The sequence below is a fragment of the Saccharomyces cerevisiae genome, chromosome VI (assembly GCF_000146045.2).
Source record: "Saccharomyces cerevisiae S288C chromosome VI, complete sequence".
In the NCBI taxonomy this organism is placed as follows: Eukaryota; Fungi; Ascomycota; class Saccharomycetes; order Saccharomycetales; family Saccharomycetaceae; genus Saccharomyces; species Saccharomyces cerevisiae.
In genome coordinates this window covers 229,302-244,205 of record NC_001138.5, presented here as the reverse complement: position 1 = coordinate 244,205, position 14,904 = coordinate 229,302, and the positions used below count along the sequence as shown (strand labels likewise).

Sequence of the window (14,904 nt, the reverse complement as noted above, 5' to 3'; positions counted from 1 at the left end):
GATTAATGACACACACGACGATTAGTAACGAAATAAGAAATGAATAATGAGCACTCCCAGGAAGGCCGCCGGTAACAACGAGAATACAGAAGTCTCAGAGATCAGAACCCCCTTTCGGGAGAGAGCCCTTGAAGAACAACGTCTCAAGGATGAGGTACTGATCAGAAATACGCCAGGTTATAGAAAACTTTTATCTGCTTCTACTAAGTCTCATGACATCCTCAATAAAGATCCGAACGAAGTACGAAGTTTTTTACAAGACTTAAGCCAAGTGTTAGCACGCAAATCACAAGGCAACGATACAACTACTAATAAAACTCAAGCACGGAATCTAATAGATGAATTAGCGTACGAAGAGAGCCAACCAGAGGAGAATGAGCTTCTTCGGAGCAGAAGTGAGAAACTGACAGATAACAACATTGGCAATGAAACGCAACCTGATTATACTTCCTTATCGCAAACAGTATTTGCAAAATTGCAGGAAAGAGACAAAGGCTTGAAAAGTAGGAAGATTGACCCGATAATAATACAAGATGTTCCCACGACAGGACACGAGGATGAATTGACAGTGCACTCTCCAGATAAAGCTAACAGTATCTCTATGGAAGTTTTGCGCACGTCGCCAAGCATTGGAATGGATCAGGTAGATGAACCGCCAGTACGTGATCCGGTACCAATTTCCATAACGCAACAGGAAGAACCACTATCTGAAGATTTACCAAGCGACGATAAAGAGGAGACAGAAGAAGCAGAAAACGAAGATTATTCGTTTGAAAACACCAGTGACGAAAATTTGGATGATATAGGCAACGATCCTATCCGTTTAAATGTCCCTGCGGTGAGACGTTCTTCTATAAAACCGCTGCAAATAATGGATCTAAAACATCTTACAAGGCAATTTTTGAATGAGAATAGGATAATATTGCCGAAACAAACGTGGTCTACTATACAGGAGGAATCTTTAAATATAATGGATTTCTTGAAACAAAAAATCGGCACGTTACAAAAACAGGAATTGGTAGATTCGTTTATCGATATGGGTATTATCAATAACGTTGATGATATGTTTGAGCTCGCGCACGAATTGCTTCCCTTAGAACTTCAATCAAGAATTGAAAGTTATTTGTTCTAAAAAAGATACCGTAGAGAAAATAATTAAATAGTGGCAATTTATGTACAGAAAAGAGTAAAAGATCCACAAAATTATCAAGACCTGGAAGAGAAGCCTAGTAACAAACTAACCTGTTCATAAACAGTGAACGTTAAGCCTCCTGAAATACCGACTTTCATAAACCTAAAGATGGAGCCCTTCCAGAATGTGGCCATGCCTTCTTGAACAAATATTCTATACATGCAATTTAAGGTATTTTTATATTCAGTTTTGGCATTTTGACTCATCATCCTTGTTTTTACGACGTCAATGGGCTGAGTCATTGCCACGAGTGTAAAAGATGTGGCTAACCCCGTTATTACTGAGGATGCCTTGTCGTTTCTTGCTTGTAACAACCGTTTAAATGCTGTGTATGCAGTAAATTGAATAGAGGTGTTAGCTATCTGCCTAAATATGGTGGCTGTTGTTCCCTGGACGAACGCAGCAGGGCCTCTTGTTTGATACATGTGTTTTACCGCTGGAAGTAGTTTCTCGATACGAGCCACAGGAGTAGATTTAGTCGCCACCTTGTGAAAGGTTGCCTTTGCGTTAACTACAGGTTGATTCTTCTCTAATTTTTTATGATCGATCATCGCCGATTGGATAAGGGTGGTTTTTATGTTTTCAAAAGGGATAATAAACAAACTTTCTACTATTCCTGTCAACGTACCAGCGATCAAAAGGTTATAACCAGTCAGTCTTTGAAAATTATCATTATTATCAATGTTATTATTCAGGGAGTGGCATAACTTGTCGAACGTAACGAACCTTAAAATAGTCTTACCAAATGCGGCCACGTTTAGGGCAGAGCAGCCAACAAAGTACGACTTAATCTGAGGTAAAATGATTTCGAAAGCGGTACCCTTCGGTTGCAATTGTAAACCAGTCTTTAAGTACTCAAATGGGTATGTCATTGTCGTTTGAAACACAGCAGCTACACTGCCGGCAGTGATTTGCTTGTAAAGGTCAGAGTTCTGCAAACGAGAAAAAAGAGAGCGTTAATAAAATAGCATTAGCGTCTTGGAACGAAACAGTTTACTACTTACCTGGTTAGCCATGTCGGGTGCTGTTCTTACTGCCCTTTTTTTACGATTCGACTACCTGTGAGAGCAATTACTTTTTCAATTATATTCGATTGAAAAATAGCTTAATAAGGCGGAAGAAGTTCCCACTTCTGTTCAAAGCCCTTTAAATTAAACAACCTAATAAAATCAGCAGACGCAAGAAGGAAAAACCTCTGACACCCTTTCCAGAAGTTATGTTGACAAGAAAGTTTGAAATTTTTGGATTAATAAGTCGATTTTATTATGACTAGCGAAGGCGAACTAAACAAGAAGTCGATTAAATCCCTCGAGTGATTGATAACTCCACAACACATTTTGTGCGCCAATCGGTGGGTTAAATACTCGAGCACATCTTTTAGAATAAGTATTCGTATTCTTTTAAGTTGACCAATGCCACAGCATATTTTAGCAATATCCCTTATATTCGTCATTCAAAACGGCTACAAGAAAATGTGTCAAAAAAAAAAGAGAGACTATAATAGCAACATGTTGTTCTTATCAATTGAATCTCCCTTCATTGTTAGTTCAGTTGCTCCAGAGCATCGTACACAAGCATGTCTCACTCACTTACTTCCGTTTTCCAAAAGATTGATTCTTTAAAGCCTCAGTTCTTCAGCAGACTGACTAAGGCTATTCAAATCCCCGCTGTTTCTTCGGATGAATCACTAAGGTCCAAAGTCTTCGATAAGGCCAAGTTTATCTCCGAGCAATTATCACAATCGGGGTTCCATGACATTAAAATGGTGGATCTGGGCATTCAACCTCCACCAATTTCTACGCCAAATCTGTCTCTACCTCCTGTGATTCTGTCTAGGTTCGGCAGCGACCCTTCAAAAAAGACTGTGTTGGTTTACGGTCACTATGATGTGCAACCTGCTCAATTGGAAGATGGTTGGGATACTGAGCCATTCAAGCTTGTCATTGATGAGGCTAAAGGTATCATGAAAGGAAGGGGTGTCACCGATGACACTGGTCCCTTATTATCTTGGATTAACGTTGTGGACGCCTTCAAAGCCTCCGGACAAGAATTCCCCGTTAACTTAGTTACTTGTTTCGAAGGAATGGAGGAAAGTGGTTCTTTGAAATTGGATGAATTGATTAAAAAGGAAGCTAATGGTTACTTTAAAGGTGTAGATGCCGTTTGTATTTCCGATAATTACTGGCTAGGCACTAAGAAGCCTGTTTTGACTTATGGTCTAAGAGGTTGCAACTACTATCAAACCATCATTGAGGGTCCAAGTGCAGATTTACACTCTGGTATCTTTGGTGGTGTTGTTGCTGAACCAATGATCGATTTAATGCAAGTTCTCGGTTCCCTTGTGGATTCTAAGGGTAAGATCCTGATTGACGGTATTGACGAAATGGTTGCTCCTCTAACCGAAAAGGAGAAGGCTCTATACAAGGATATCGAATTTAGCGTCGAAGAATTGAACGCTGCAACTGGCTCTAAGACAAGTTTGTACGACAAGAAGGAAGACATCTTGATGCACAGATGGAGGTATCCTTCGTTGTCCATTCATGGTGTGGAAGGCGCCTTTTCCGCTCAAGGTGCAAAGACTGTCATTCCAGCTAAGGTCTTCGGTAAGTTTTCCATTAGAACCGTCCCCGACATGGATTCTGAGAAACTGACCTCTTTGGTCCAGAAGCATTGTGATGCCAAATTCAAGTCCTTGAACTCTCCAAACAAGTGCAGAACAGAATTGATCCATGATGGTGCTTATTGGGTTTCTGATCCATTCAACGCCCAATTTACTGCTGCTAAAAAGGCCACAAAACTGGTCTATGGTGTCGATCCTGATTTTACCAGGGAAGGTGGTTCCATTCCTATCACTTTGACTTTCCAAGATGCCTTGAACACTAGTGTCTTATTGCTGCCAATGGGTAGAGGCGATGATGGTGCTCATTCAATCAATGAAAAGTTAGATATTTCAAATTTTGTTGGTGGTATGAAGACGATGGCTGCTTACTTGCAATATTACTCTGAATCGCCAGAAAACTAAGTCATCTTATTTATATATGTGTATATATGTGTAAATTCCATGTCATTCAAGTTTACTCATTCCTATTCGAATTCTGAAAAGAGAGGAAAAACAGAAAACTCTTTATAGAGAAAATCTGATGCAGCAAGATAGCAAGTATATATACGCAAAAATACCAATCTACCATGGTTCTTCAATACCCCCAGAATAAAATATTGGTTTTATCAGATCACCCACACAACTTTTTAAAAACACAATTTTTGCAAGACCTGTTTCATTGCTCTAGCACGGGCATCAGTATAGTTAAGGACCAAACTTGGGAAAATAGATACTATAAAGTCCATTTTGATCTTTATATTGACTCTTGCAAAGAGATACCAGTATGGGTGGAAGAATTTATAACGCCTGAATGTGAACCGCTTAGAAATGTCATGGCAGGAATTATCTTAATAACGGACATCCGGCAAACAAAACCTCAAGAACTGCTGCACCAATTCATGATAGCTGCCCATCGAAATACTTTTGTTGTGTTGGCCAATGTGAACGAAGAAGTCGAGCAAGATGAAATTGATGAACTGAATGAGATATGGAGCAATGCCTTTACAAACGTCATCGAATTCGTAAACTGGAAAAGGTCAAAACCAACTGTTAATCATAACGACTATGGAGAAAAATTGGGGCTTGATAGGATCCAGGAGATTATAGATACCCACGACTGGTTAAATTGTGAAGTTCAACCGGCTACTAAAATAAGGGAGGAAATTCCTAATGAAATGCCCCTCGAACAAATAATTAGGAATTTGCAAAGTGCAAGGCTAAAATATAAGTCTATCGAGAATAGTAGTGAAGCTGATGCTTTTGCAAATGAAATGGCTGACGAACTATCCAGATATTTATGAGTATGTACAGATATGTATATGTGTATACATATGTATTAAACCAATAAGATTGCTCATTTTGTTAATAGTTTTTTGTATGCTGTTAGTAGTACAGGGAAGTATGCTAGTAAAACCACCCTGTTGATTATGTCCAAAGTCGGGGTAGAATGATAGTTCTTAACCTGGATATTTAATAGTAGCAATGCAAATTCACTCAGGTAGAGAATTGGCAATGTAACAAATGTGTTAACCTTCCATACAAGTGTTCTTTCCTTTACGCCCTTACGTTTAAAAAGTTTGCACCAATGGCAATATGCCTGTGATAAAGATAAGGAAATAATGAAACTAGAATATGATGCATTCTTGAGGATCAATGCATGCTCATAATCGTCATAAAAATGGATCACGCTGACTAAATAGATAAAATTTAGGTCTTTCAAAAACGTTCTTGAAAGCAAACCATATTTGAACCCGTGGAATCTAAGCAACCAAATAACTTCCATGATGCTGGAATAAAACATCAAATATATCAAGAATTCGTGGATTCCTCCCGGTAAAAACCGAGACCCTACCAGTGGCATTAATATCAGCCACCGTATCAATAATGCAGCATACAAAAAGCTTGTGGCTAATTGATAATACTGATAAAGCTTATGCGTCAACTTGATACCTGCCATCCTCAATGCTAGTTAAATATATGTGACCGAACAAATACTTTTATTGACGTTGTATTTACATTATTTCCCAATTTGAAGGTAAATCATATTTAATTTCCATATTCAAAATTAATAATCACGAAAAAAATGAGATTTTCAAAATAACACGTACCAAAAGAATAGAAAACGAACAAAAAATCAAGGTTACAAGATCACTAAAAGAATGAACGGTTACTGGAAACCTGCGTTGGTTGTCCTGGGATTGGTATCTCTATCATATGCTTTTACCACCATTGAAACAGAAATTTTCCAATTACAAAATGAAATAAGTACGAAATATGGCCCAGATATGAACTTCTACAAGTTCTTGAAGTTACCTAAACTGCAGAATTCTAGTACAAAGGAGATTACAAAAAACTTAAGAAAGCTATCCAAGAAGTACCATCCGGATAAGAACCCTAAATACCGTAAATTGTATGAAAGGTTAAACCTCGCTACTCAAATTCTTTCAAACAGCTCTAATCGTAAGATTTATGATTATTATCTACAGAATGGCTTTCCAAACTATGATTTCCATAAGGGTGGTTTTTATTTTTCCAGAATGAAGCCTAAGACTTGGTTCCTGCTGGCCTTTATTTGGATAGTCGTTAATATTGGGCAGTATATCATTTCTATTATTCAATATCGTTCTCAAAGATCAAGAATTGAAAACTTCATCAGTCAGTGTAAACAACAGGATGATACCAATGGACTAGGCGTAAAACAACTAACGTTTAAACAACATGAAAAGGATGAGGGTAAAAGTTTGGTTGTAAGGTTTAGCGATGTCTATGTTGTAGAGCCTGATGGAAGTGAAACACTAATTTCGCCAGATACCTTGGATAAACCTTCAGTAAAGAACTGTTTGTTTTGGAGAATACCTGCTTCGGTTTGGAACATGACGTTTGGCAAATCTGTTGGTAGCGCAGGAAAAGAAGAAATAATAACGGATAGTAAAAAGTATGATGGTAACCAAACAAAAAAGGGGAACAAAGTAAAAAAGGGTTCTGCAAAGAAAGGCCAAAAGAAAATGGAATTGCCTAACGGTAAAGTGATCTATTCACGTAAATGATACGTAAGAAGTAATATTATCATGATGAATGAATGAATGAATAGAAAACTACATGGTACTTATACATATAAATTAATATATATATATACAAATTAAAGAAAAGTACAAAACAATGTATCATTCATGATCATAATCATTATCATTATCAGCATCTTCATTATAATTACGAGTATTATCATTGTCATTATCATTATTATCGTTATTATCGTTGTTATTACTATTATTACTATTATGGTTGGTATTGTTAATGTTACTATTACTGTTCTTGTCCTCCGGCGGCCCCAGTATGAAAACCCCATTTTCCGTGTTCTTATTATCAACGTCTTCTTGAGCCCTATTGATTAACATTTCCCTTAACTTGTTGTGTAAATCAGATTCTGTAGATAAGGACAACTGTTCTTCTAGAGACTCAACATTGATTAATTGGCCGCCACCACTTGTTCCATTACTACTCCCGGTATCTGAATCAAGGATTTCATTATTATTACTTGCATCACCATTTGGAGTTAATACAGTAGTATTGTCAGGCAGCTGCGGAATGATGTTACCATTTCCATCATCAATATAACTTCCACCGCCAAGAATTTTAGAGTACATCATTCTTGTTTCGTTTAAGACTTCTTCGGAGTAGTATTGCCATTCTTCGGTTTGTAAAATTACTTGAATATCGGGAGATATTAGTTCCACTTTGTACAATTTAGAAAATTTGACCACTTCTTCGGCAATCAAGACAATATGGCCCATATATCCCAAATTCATTTTCCTTAGCTCATAAAATTTATATGAATCCTGGTAGCCCCTTAATATGAAGTCTGTAGTTATTTTGAAATCAAAATTTGGGTCTCTAATAACGGGAGAAAATCGGGAAACATCCGTTCCTTTTTCATCTGATATGACGATATCAGTCATAAATTGATAGGAGCTCTTTAAGTTAAACAGAGACAAAACAAGGAAGGAATTATAGGAAAAATCCATTCTTCCATTGAAGATTTGCTGAATTATGTCGAATATAACATTATGCCAAAAATTGTTCCAAGGATGTGTTAAGAATAGTTCCATTATTTTGGAAACAATTCGCGTATCATATAGTTTGATTTTGAATAGGTCCCCGACCGTGGGGTCGGTCCTAAGTTTTATGTTTTGCTTCATATTGATGTATGGAATTTCGAAGCTCTCGTCTATTTCGTCGCCATAGTCACTTTCATCATCATTATCATTATTGTCGTTATCTATTTTACCGTTGTTATTTTTTAGGTCGTGATCAGTGTCACGTGTTGGAGAGTGCTTCGTTTTAAGTTGCTCCTTTTCTTCGATACTCAGATCGTTTAATGCATCTTGTAAATGATGGGATAACTGGCTCCTTACTTTATCTCTTCTTCTGGCTATTCTTTCTGCCCTTTTGGAATTCATTAATCCCATATTAGAGCAATGCAGTAACTCGGCGATTAATTCCACCACTTTGAATCTTTCAAATCCTAAAGGTTTAAATTTTTCGTGCAACTGATTTTCATGTAATGGGATGTTGGCGTCATTTTCAATATCTAGAATGATTTGGAAAAAATCGGACAAATGGTTTGAAAATTTCCGAAGTAGATAGCCTAAATATATTGGATCTCTATTTGAAGGTGGATGAGTCTTTATAGTAGTGGTTAAAAGATTAACTTGATCGTAGTCTGAATTGTTTTTCCTTATCAGCTCAATGACAATCGAAACTGTGGTATTTAATGCGGCACCTCTTTGGTTGATCATGATATCGACTAGCTTTGCAATGGATTCGGGAGATGCTAGCTGTCTCGTCAAGGAGTTTGGACCAATGGAAATATCATCCAAGGGTGCATTAGCAGAAATGGCAATCAGAGCCTTTAAGAAATCACCCACGCATGCTTGGATGTCAGCTGGGGACTCTTTGTTATTTAGAAAGCTTAAGCATTTGCTGATCAAGTTTTGATCATATACTAATTCAATTATTCCCGTGGGTGATTCAATCTTATCTGTGGATATTATTTTCAAGAAAAAATCCATCAATAGGGAAATATCAACATGCTTTAACATATCATCAACAAAGCTTCTCTCCGTTCGAATAAAATTTAAATATTGATCCTGCCTGGTTAACAACAGATTTTGGTTAATCTTTAAGAATATGGGTACCAAGGGAGAGTTTTCAGAATTGAAATTTGGCTGGTTGATGATAGACCAAATCTTGTTTAAGTATGATTGGTTTTTAACTAATGACTCGCTAATCAACCATATGTCTAAGGAAAAGATTTCAGATATTATGGTGGCCTTTGTCAAATAAGCAGATTCATCGTCCTCATTCGCATCGTCGTCGTCGTCATTGTTGTTGATATCATCGTTACCAAACGAGGAGCTTCCGCGTTTTCGTCTCTTCTTGTTATTGCTGTTATTATCGTCCTCTTTCTCCTCTTCTTGCTCCGTATCAGATTCCACATAAACGTCCTCTTGTGAGCTATCATCAAGCTGTTGCTGTTCTTGATAATCTATCAGGTTATTCAAATCCACTGTGGTGGCGGTTTTAATCTTCGAGATACATTCCATCAGTTGGTCGACCAGATATTCCATATTATTCACTTTCTTATTAGTTTTCTTATCAAAGAAAAATCCAAAGCAAATGAAGTCAAGTAGCGTCTTGTTTTGTCTCGATAATTCGTTCAGTAGCTCTGTCTCTACAAGCATTCTTTCAATAAAAGAGTTATCCAAATTCTTTGTGGTGACCATCATGGGAGCAGTAGCATTGCTGATATCCTCCTCATCTAAATCAGTTTTAGAAGTTGACCCAGAAGAAAAAGATGTAGTGGAAGATTCGCTAGAGTTCATGCTCCGTTCCTCTTCCTCTTTCTCATACCGTTCTTGCTGATCATCCTTCTCAAATCGACTCTTCTGATCTCCACGTGCCGTTTTCACTTCATCACCATGACTATACTCCTCCGGAATAGAATCTAGGGAGTCACTTGTACCTCGTTCCTGAACGTTGTTGAAAATAGCGGGAATGGCTTTACCAACGCTTGGGTTAATCCTTTCCAGTTCGTGTAGCACATGAAAATATTCATCTAGGATCTTATTAATATTAGAGTGATTAAGATTCTGTCCAAATGGCCAAAACGACATCTTTACTCTGGCTTGTTGTTTTCGTCTTTTTTTTCTTTTCTTTTGTAAAAACTGCTGCTCCAAAAATCAATAGAATGGGAACGGCAGAGACTATAGTCTAGGGAAGTAACGCTTGTGTCTTAATCGTGTTGAAATAAAATCAAAATGAAATAAAATCAAAATAATAAAAAAAGAGGAGGAAAAAAGGGGATAGTCACTCAAACCCACTATCTAGCTTTAGTCTCTCAGTCTTTTAACCGCTACTTGGAGAAAAAATACTGAATCCAATGGTCAAATAAGGCCTTTCTTCTAGTTGCTTTGGAGCGTATGATACCACGATACTGTTGGTTTTGGTTCTAATTGGCCACTTAAAATTATTTTTCTTTCTTTTTTTCTAGAGGAAGGGATAACCCTACTAAGACCTATTCTATAATTACCAGCCCTATAGTTGTCTTTCATTTTTTAGATAAATGCCCTCTTTAAAAATTAAATTAACCCTACTCATTTTGTTGTCATTTCGGCCCTTTTAAGCCACAATACAGGTATCATTTAACAGGAATTACATAATAGTACTTTAGAAGAGACTTGTATGGCATCGAGGCTTCCTTTTTGACTATTGGAAGATAGCATTTTTTTGGGTGTTGCTACTATCATATTTCTGTTACTGATTGACCTTTTCTTAACTAAGAAAAAGGTGGTTAGTTCTTTACTAAAAATCATGAAGGCCGTTTTCAAAGTAACGACTGCTTTGCTGGCTTGCGTGTTTATTGCAAGGTATCTGGTCTGTCAGCAAAATGGTCTGGGAAGCTTTGCCACAGATTTACAGCCCATTTGCCGGCATACTGAATTTTCAGTTGGCTCACTATTCGATTCTAAATTGGTTGAAGGTTCAGCGGTTTCTGACTATTTAGTTGGAAAGTACTCACAATCGATAAAACCACTGATTGAAAGATACCCCAACTCATCCTTGAAGAGAATTATGGGATATTTTTACCGCTTTTGGTACAATATTTTCTCTTTTCTAAGGCTAAATGAGCTCTGCTGTTCGCTACATTCCAAGTTGGGACCTTTATTAAATCATCTAAGGATTGCCTGGTACTATTTAAAGCCATATACAGACAATGTGAAGAATGTACTAGAGAATCCATTTAACTCCTCTACGGATTGGATGAAATACGGCTCCTTTAGCGCTGATGGCACGCTCACCAAACCCATTTTTGAGACAGACTCGGAAACAGAGGATTATGAGGATGATGAGAATGAAAATGAGGATGAGGATGAAGATGAGGATGAGGATGATGTCGGAATTGAGGATGAAAATAAAGAATACGAGTTCGATGGAGTACAGGATGGCCACGGGAACTCACAACTCGTCACTGCTGCTATTTTGCAGGATTTGTCAAAGATTATCATTGGTTCCAATAGCCATGCAGAATTGGAAACTTACGAGGCAGAATCATTAAAAATGGAATATGAAGCATGGATTAAGGCTATAGATTCGAAAATACACAGTGCGATGGCACTTTTGGATTCAGAGATACAGTCTGTGTTCGAGGCCGAGGTGCAAAATAAATCTATAGAAATCACTAGGAATCTTGATGACCTTAACACTACCGTTAATGAGCAATTAGTGTTTCTAGATTCAAAAATCAAAGATATTAATTGTACCTCTAAATTCGATCCTGTGCAAAATAAAATAAAGTATTTTGATGAATCGGGTCAAGTTGAACTGGAAGCTTACATTACCAAATCATCTATCACATCGATACTGAAGAATTATAAAATACATTTGTTAGACTTTGAAAAATCACTGTTTCATTCATTAGATTCTTTTCTTACCGAAATGGCTAAACTGGCAGAATCGATTCGTCTTGAAAACGTCGAAGTGTACGAAGAGTGGGGCGATGTAATGATAAGTCAATGGTCGCAAAGAATGGCATATATGGACGTCAGAGGTCTCCATTTGGAAGATCAATACGATCCTGCCTATATAGAAGAGAATCATTCCAACTGGCTCCGTTTCATGGAATTGAAAAAGAAAGTTATTTCTGAGAGGAACCGTCTGGTAAAACATGATCTGGATATGACTTTGATACTGGAATGGATTACTAAACTAAAAGCTGATTTCCAGAACACAAAAAATAATATTCAAGATACCTTTCTGCAACGAATGAATACTGCGGATACTTTATTCAAAAACCGTGAACTAAAGGAACAACTAGAGGAAGAATTTGTACGGCAAGAACATTGATCAATATATAGGTATGTATATGTACATATATACAAACATTTAATAAAAACAATATTGTATGATAACCAAGTTAAAGACCGGAGGTTGTTTCAAATAGCTTGACGTGCGGCAGATCTACGACTCTGTTGGCCTTGTACGCTTCAAGAGATCTGTTGGTCAATTCTTCAACCTCCTTATCAGTCAGTTGGCCCTCAGTAGCCTTATTTTCTTTCTGTCCCCCATTTTCAAAGCCTATATTGGATTCATCGCTCATTAAAAGCATAGATAACTCCTGGACTAAGTCCTTATTAGTGACATTAACACCCGCTTTGTTTGCCTTCAAAAAAGAACCTTCATTTAACGCCAATTTTTTCAGGTTATTGAATTTTCCCATCTGGATAACCATTCTTTCCAAATTTCGCTTATTGGCCGCTCTGGTCAATATAACATGTTCAATGGTGTTATCACAACACAACCTATATACTATAACCGGTGATTCTTGGCCAATACGGTGACACCTGTCCATGGCTTGTAAATCCACCTGTGGATTCCAATCACTATCAAACAAGACAACTGTATCTGCCCCGACTAGATTAATACCCAGTCCTGCCGCCCTTGTGGACAATAGGAAAATGTTATGCTTATCTTTCGAGCTATTAAACTTCTCGAGTTGATCCTTTCTTGTTTCATTGTTTACTGAACCATCAATTCGAAATGTCGCGAACGAATTTAAATCACACCAATCTTCGATCAAATCGAGCATGTTAACAAACTGAGAATAAATAAGCACTTTGTGCCCCTCAGATATTAATGGGGGGATTAATTTTTGTAAGATTTGTAATTTCCCAGACGTCTTTAAAAGAGTTTCCAAAGTCAAGTCTTCTGGGTGTAAATATGGGAAATAAAACAAAAAAGTTGAGTCAATGATTTGTCTCAATTGCATCATCATATTTTGCAATTTCTTATTTGAAATTTCCATTTGCAGGTTCTTCTTATATAGTTTGTCCATTTGCAACAAGGTTGGATTGATTTTATTGTCTGTATTTGAAGTTTCATTACCAGATAGTTTATAATTGATGAAATCTCGTATGGACCGATTAGAAACGTGGCCGATGTATTCATCGTTCAATGTGAAAAAATCCTTGATTAATTCTTTGAACATGGTTTTTTTCAACTTTCCATTCAATCCAGCCTTATAGAATTTTTCCTGTGCAGACGTCATCGGACAATTTATGATATATTCTCTCTTTGGCGGCAGAATATTAGCCAAAACAACTTTTTTCAATCTTCTCAAAAGGAATGGTTTCAGAATTGTGTGTAAATTGGAAATCAAATTTTTCTGTAGTTCATCGTTGATTAACTTATTCAATGCTTCAGAGTTGGAACCGGAGCCTAAATTTAAGCTGTCGAAGTCAAACCATTTATTGAATATCTCGAAATCGGCAAAGATATCGGGCATTATGAAATTCAAAAGTGACCATAATTCAGCTAGGTTATTTTGTAAAGGCGTCCCTGTTAGTAGCAGTCTATTGGAAGTATTGATTTTTTTTAACTCTTTAATCAATCTACAGTTTATATTTTTCAGACGGTGGCCTTCATCAACAATTAAAAATTTCCAATTTTGACTCATGATTAAGTCGGTATCTCTTAAAATAATTTCATATGATGTGATGACGATCCCCGTGCCGCCGTGTTGTTTAAAGAAATTTTTCAACTTGGCAGAACGTTCCTTATAACCATTGGTCCCATAATATTTTAGAACTGGTAGATCAGGAGCGAATTTTGCAAATTCGTTCATCCAATTATCTAGGGTGCTTAATGGTGCAGTCACTAGAAAAGGACCCTTTGTGTCCATTTCATATATGAACGCCAAAAGAGCAATACTTTGAACAGTCTTACCAAGACCCATTTCATCGGCAAGAATTCCGTTCAGGCCATTTTCATAAAGAGTGATCAGCCAGTTAAGACCTTCTAGTTGGTAAGGTTTTAAAATACAGTTTTTCAATAGGCGAGGTTGCTTTATTGCTGCATCGTCTGGTGCGCCGTTTTGGGTGGTTGTATCTTCGTTCTTTTTCTGTTTTTTGAAGAAATCTGTTATTGATTTTTTTTTTGTTTTACGTTTTTTTGAAGAATGTTCTTCATCATCAGAGTTGCTGTTATCTTTTGTATTAGCGTTAGCCACTTCATTAGATCGATGTAGTAAAGTATCGGCGATTATACTGGAATATACCTGACTCTGCCTCACAAACTCGTTTAGTTTCTTAAGTTTTAAAGAAACCGTCTTGGTATCCATCTCGGAGAGCTCATCATCCAAGGATTTTTGCTCTGATTTCGTGTCTTTTGCCAATTTATCCACCACTTGGGCTTGAACAGCTTCTGTATCGGAATCGTCCTCTGAGTCCAGCTGAATATCTTCGTCTGAATGCACATCATCTTGTAACCATATGGGGGCAGTGTCATTGTCGCCTTTGCCATGTTTATTGTCCTCTGAATCCAAATCTGAATCTGAATCTGAAATGTCAGCCGTTAGGTCATTGACTTCCTTCTCCCGGTAATTGACGCCATTGCTCATGTTTCTCGTCCTTGCAGCCACCCTGGCCCCAACAGCATCCTCAACAACAGTCATCAGCGCCGCGTTTGAGCATCTGCTCATCTCATCGCCAAATTTGATACTTCCTTAATCCGTTACTCTTTTCTATGATAATTTAATTACGGCGTTCTCTTTGTCACC

General features: G+C 37.3%; 9 protein-coding genes across 9 annotated transcripts; 5 read left to right on the top strand and 4 right to left on the bottom strand.

Annotated features, from left to right (window-relative positions):
• Window positions 1–46: 46 nt before the first annotated feature.
• On the top strand, window positions 47–1,132 carry CNN1 (centromere-binding protein CNN1; the record flags this gene model as incomplete). Its single annotated transcript, NM_001180011.1, has 1 exon — window positions 47–1,132. One exon carries the CDS (start codon window positions 47–49, stop codon window positions 1,130–1,132), a length of 1,086 nt encoding a protein of 361 aa, NP_116704.1.
• A 74-nt stretch (window positions 1,133–1,206) lies between these two features.
• Window positions 1,207–2,208, bottom strand: MRX20 (Mrx20p; the record flags this gene model as incomplete). Its single annotated transcript, NM_001180010.3, has 2 exons — window positions 1,207–2,124; window positions 2,197–2,208. 2 exons carry the CDS (start codon window positions 2,206–2,208, stop codon window positions 1,207–1,209), a joined length of 930 nt encoding a protein of 309 aa, NP_116703.5.
• Window positions 2,209–2,768: 560 nt separating this feature from the next.
• On the top strand, window positions 2,769–4,214 carry DUG1 (metallodipeptidase; the record flags this gene model as incomplete). Its single annotated transcript, NM_001180009.1, has 1 exon — window positions 2,769–4,214. One exon carries the CDS (start codon window positions 2,769–2,771, stop codon window positions 4,212–4,214), a length of 1,446 nt encoding a protein of 481 aa, NP_116702.1.
• Window positions 4,215–4,378: 164 nt separating this feature from the next.
• IRC6 (Irc6p) lies at window positions 4,379–5,092 on the top strand (the record flags this gene model as incomplete). The annotated part of the gene is made up of 1 exon (NM_001180008.3): window positions 4,379–5,092. The coding sequence occupies one exon, from the start codon at window positions 4,379–4,381 to the stop codon at window positions 5,090–5,092; it is 714 nt and encodes a 237-aa protein (NP_116701.3).
• A 53-nt stretch (window positions 5,093–5,145) lies between these two features.
• KEG1 (Keg1p) lies at window positions 5,146–5,748 on the bottom strand (the record flags this gene model as incomplete). The annotated part of the gene is made up of 1 exon (NM_001180007.1): window positions 5,146–5,748. The coding sequence occupies one exon, from the start codon at window positions 5,746–5,748 to the stop codon at window positions 5,146–5,148; it is 603 nt and encodes a 200-aa protein (NP_116700.1).
• A 202-nt stretch (window positions 5,749–5,950) lies between these two features.
• ERJ5 (Erj5p) lies at window positions 5,951–6,838 on the top strand (the record flags this gene model as incomplete). Its single annotated transcript, NM_001180006.3, has 1 exon — window positions 5,951–6,838. The coding sequence occupies one exon, from the start codon at window positions 5,951–5,953 to the stop codon at window positions 6,836–6,838; it is 888 nt and encodes a 295-aa protein (NP_116699.3).
• A 117-nt stretch (window positions 6,839–6,955) lies between these two features.
• Window positions 6,956–9,964, bottom strand: SAP155 (Sap155p; the record flags this gene model as incomplete). The annotated part of the gene is made up of 1 exon (NM_001180005.2): window positions 6,956–9,964. One exon carries the CDS (start codon window positions 9,962–9,964, stop codon window positions 6,956–6,958), a length of 3,009 nt encoding a protein of 1,002 aa, NP_116698.3.
• Window positions 9,965–10,661: 697 nt separating this feature from the next.
• On the top strand, window positions 10,662–12,194 carry OSW7 (Osw7p; the record flags this gene model as incomplete). Its single annotated transcript, NM_001180004.3, has 1 exon — window positions 10,662–12,194. One exon carries the CDS (start codon window positions 10,662–10,664, stop codon window positions 12,192–12,194), a length of 1,533 nt encoding a protein of 510 aa, NP_116697.3.
• Window positions 12,195–12,264: 70 nt separating this feature from the next.
• IRC5 (putative ATPase) lies at window positions 12,265–14,826 on the bottom strand (the record flags this gene model as incomplete). Its single annotated transcript, NM_001180003.1, has 1 exon — window positions 12,265–14,826. The coding sequence occupies one exon, from the start codon at window positions 14,824–14,826 to the stop codon at window positions 12,265–12,267; it is 2,562 nt and encodes an 853-aa protein (NP_116696.2).
• Between the last annotated feature and the right edge of the window lie 78 nt (window positions 14,827–14,904).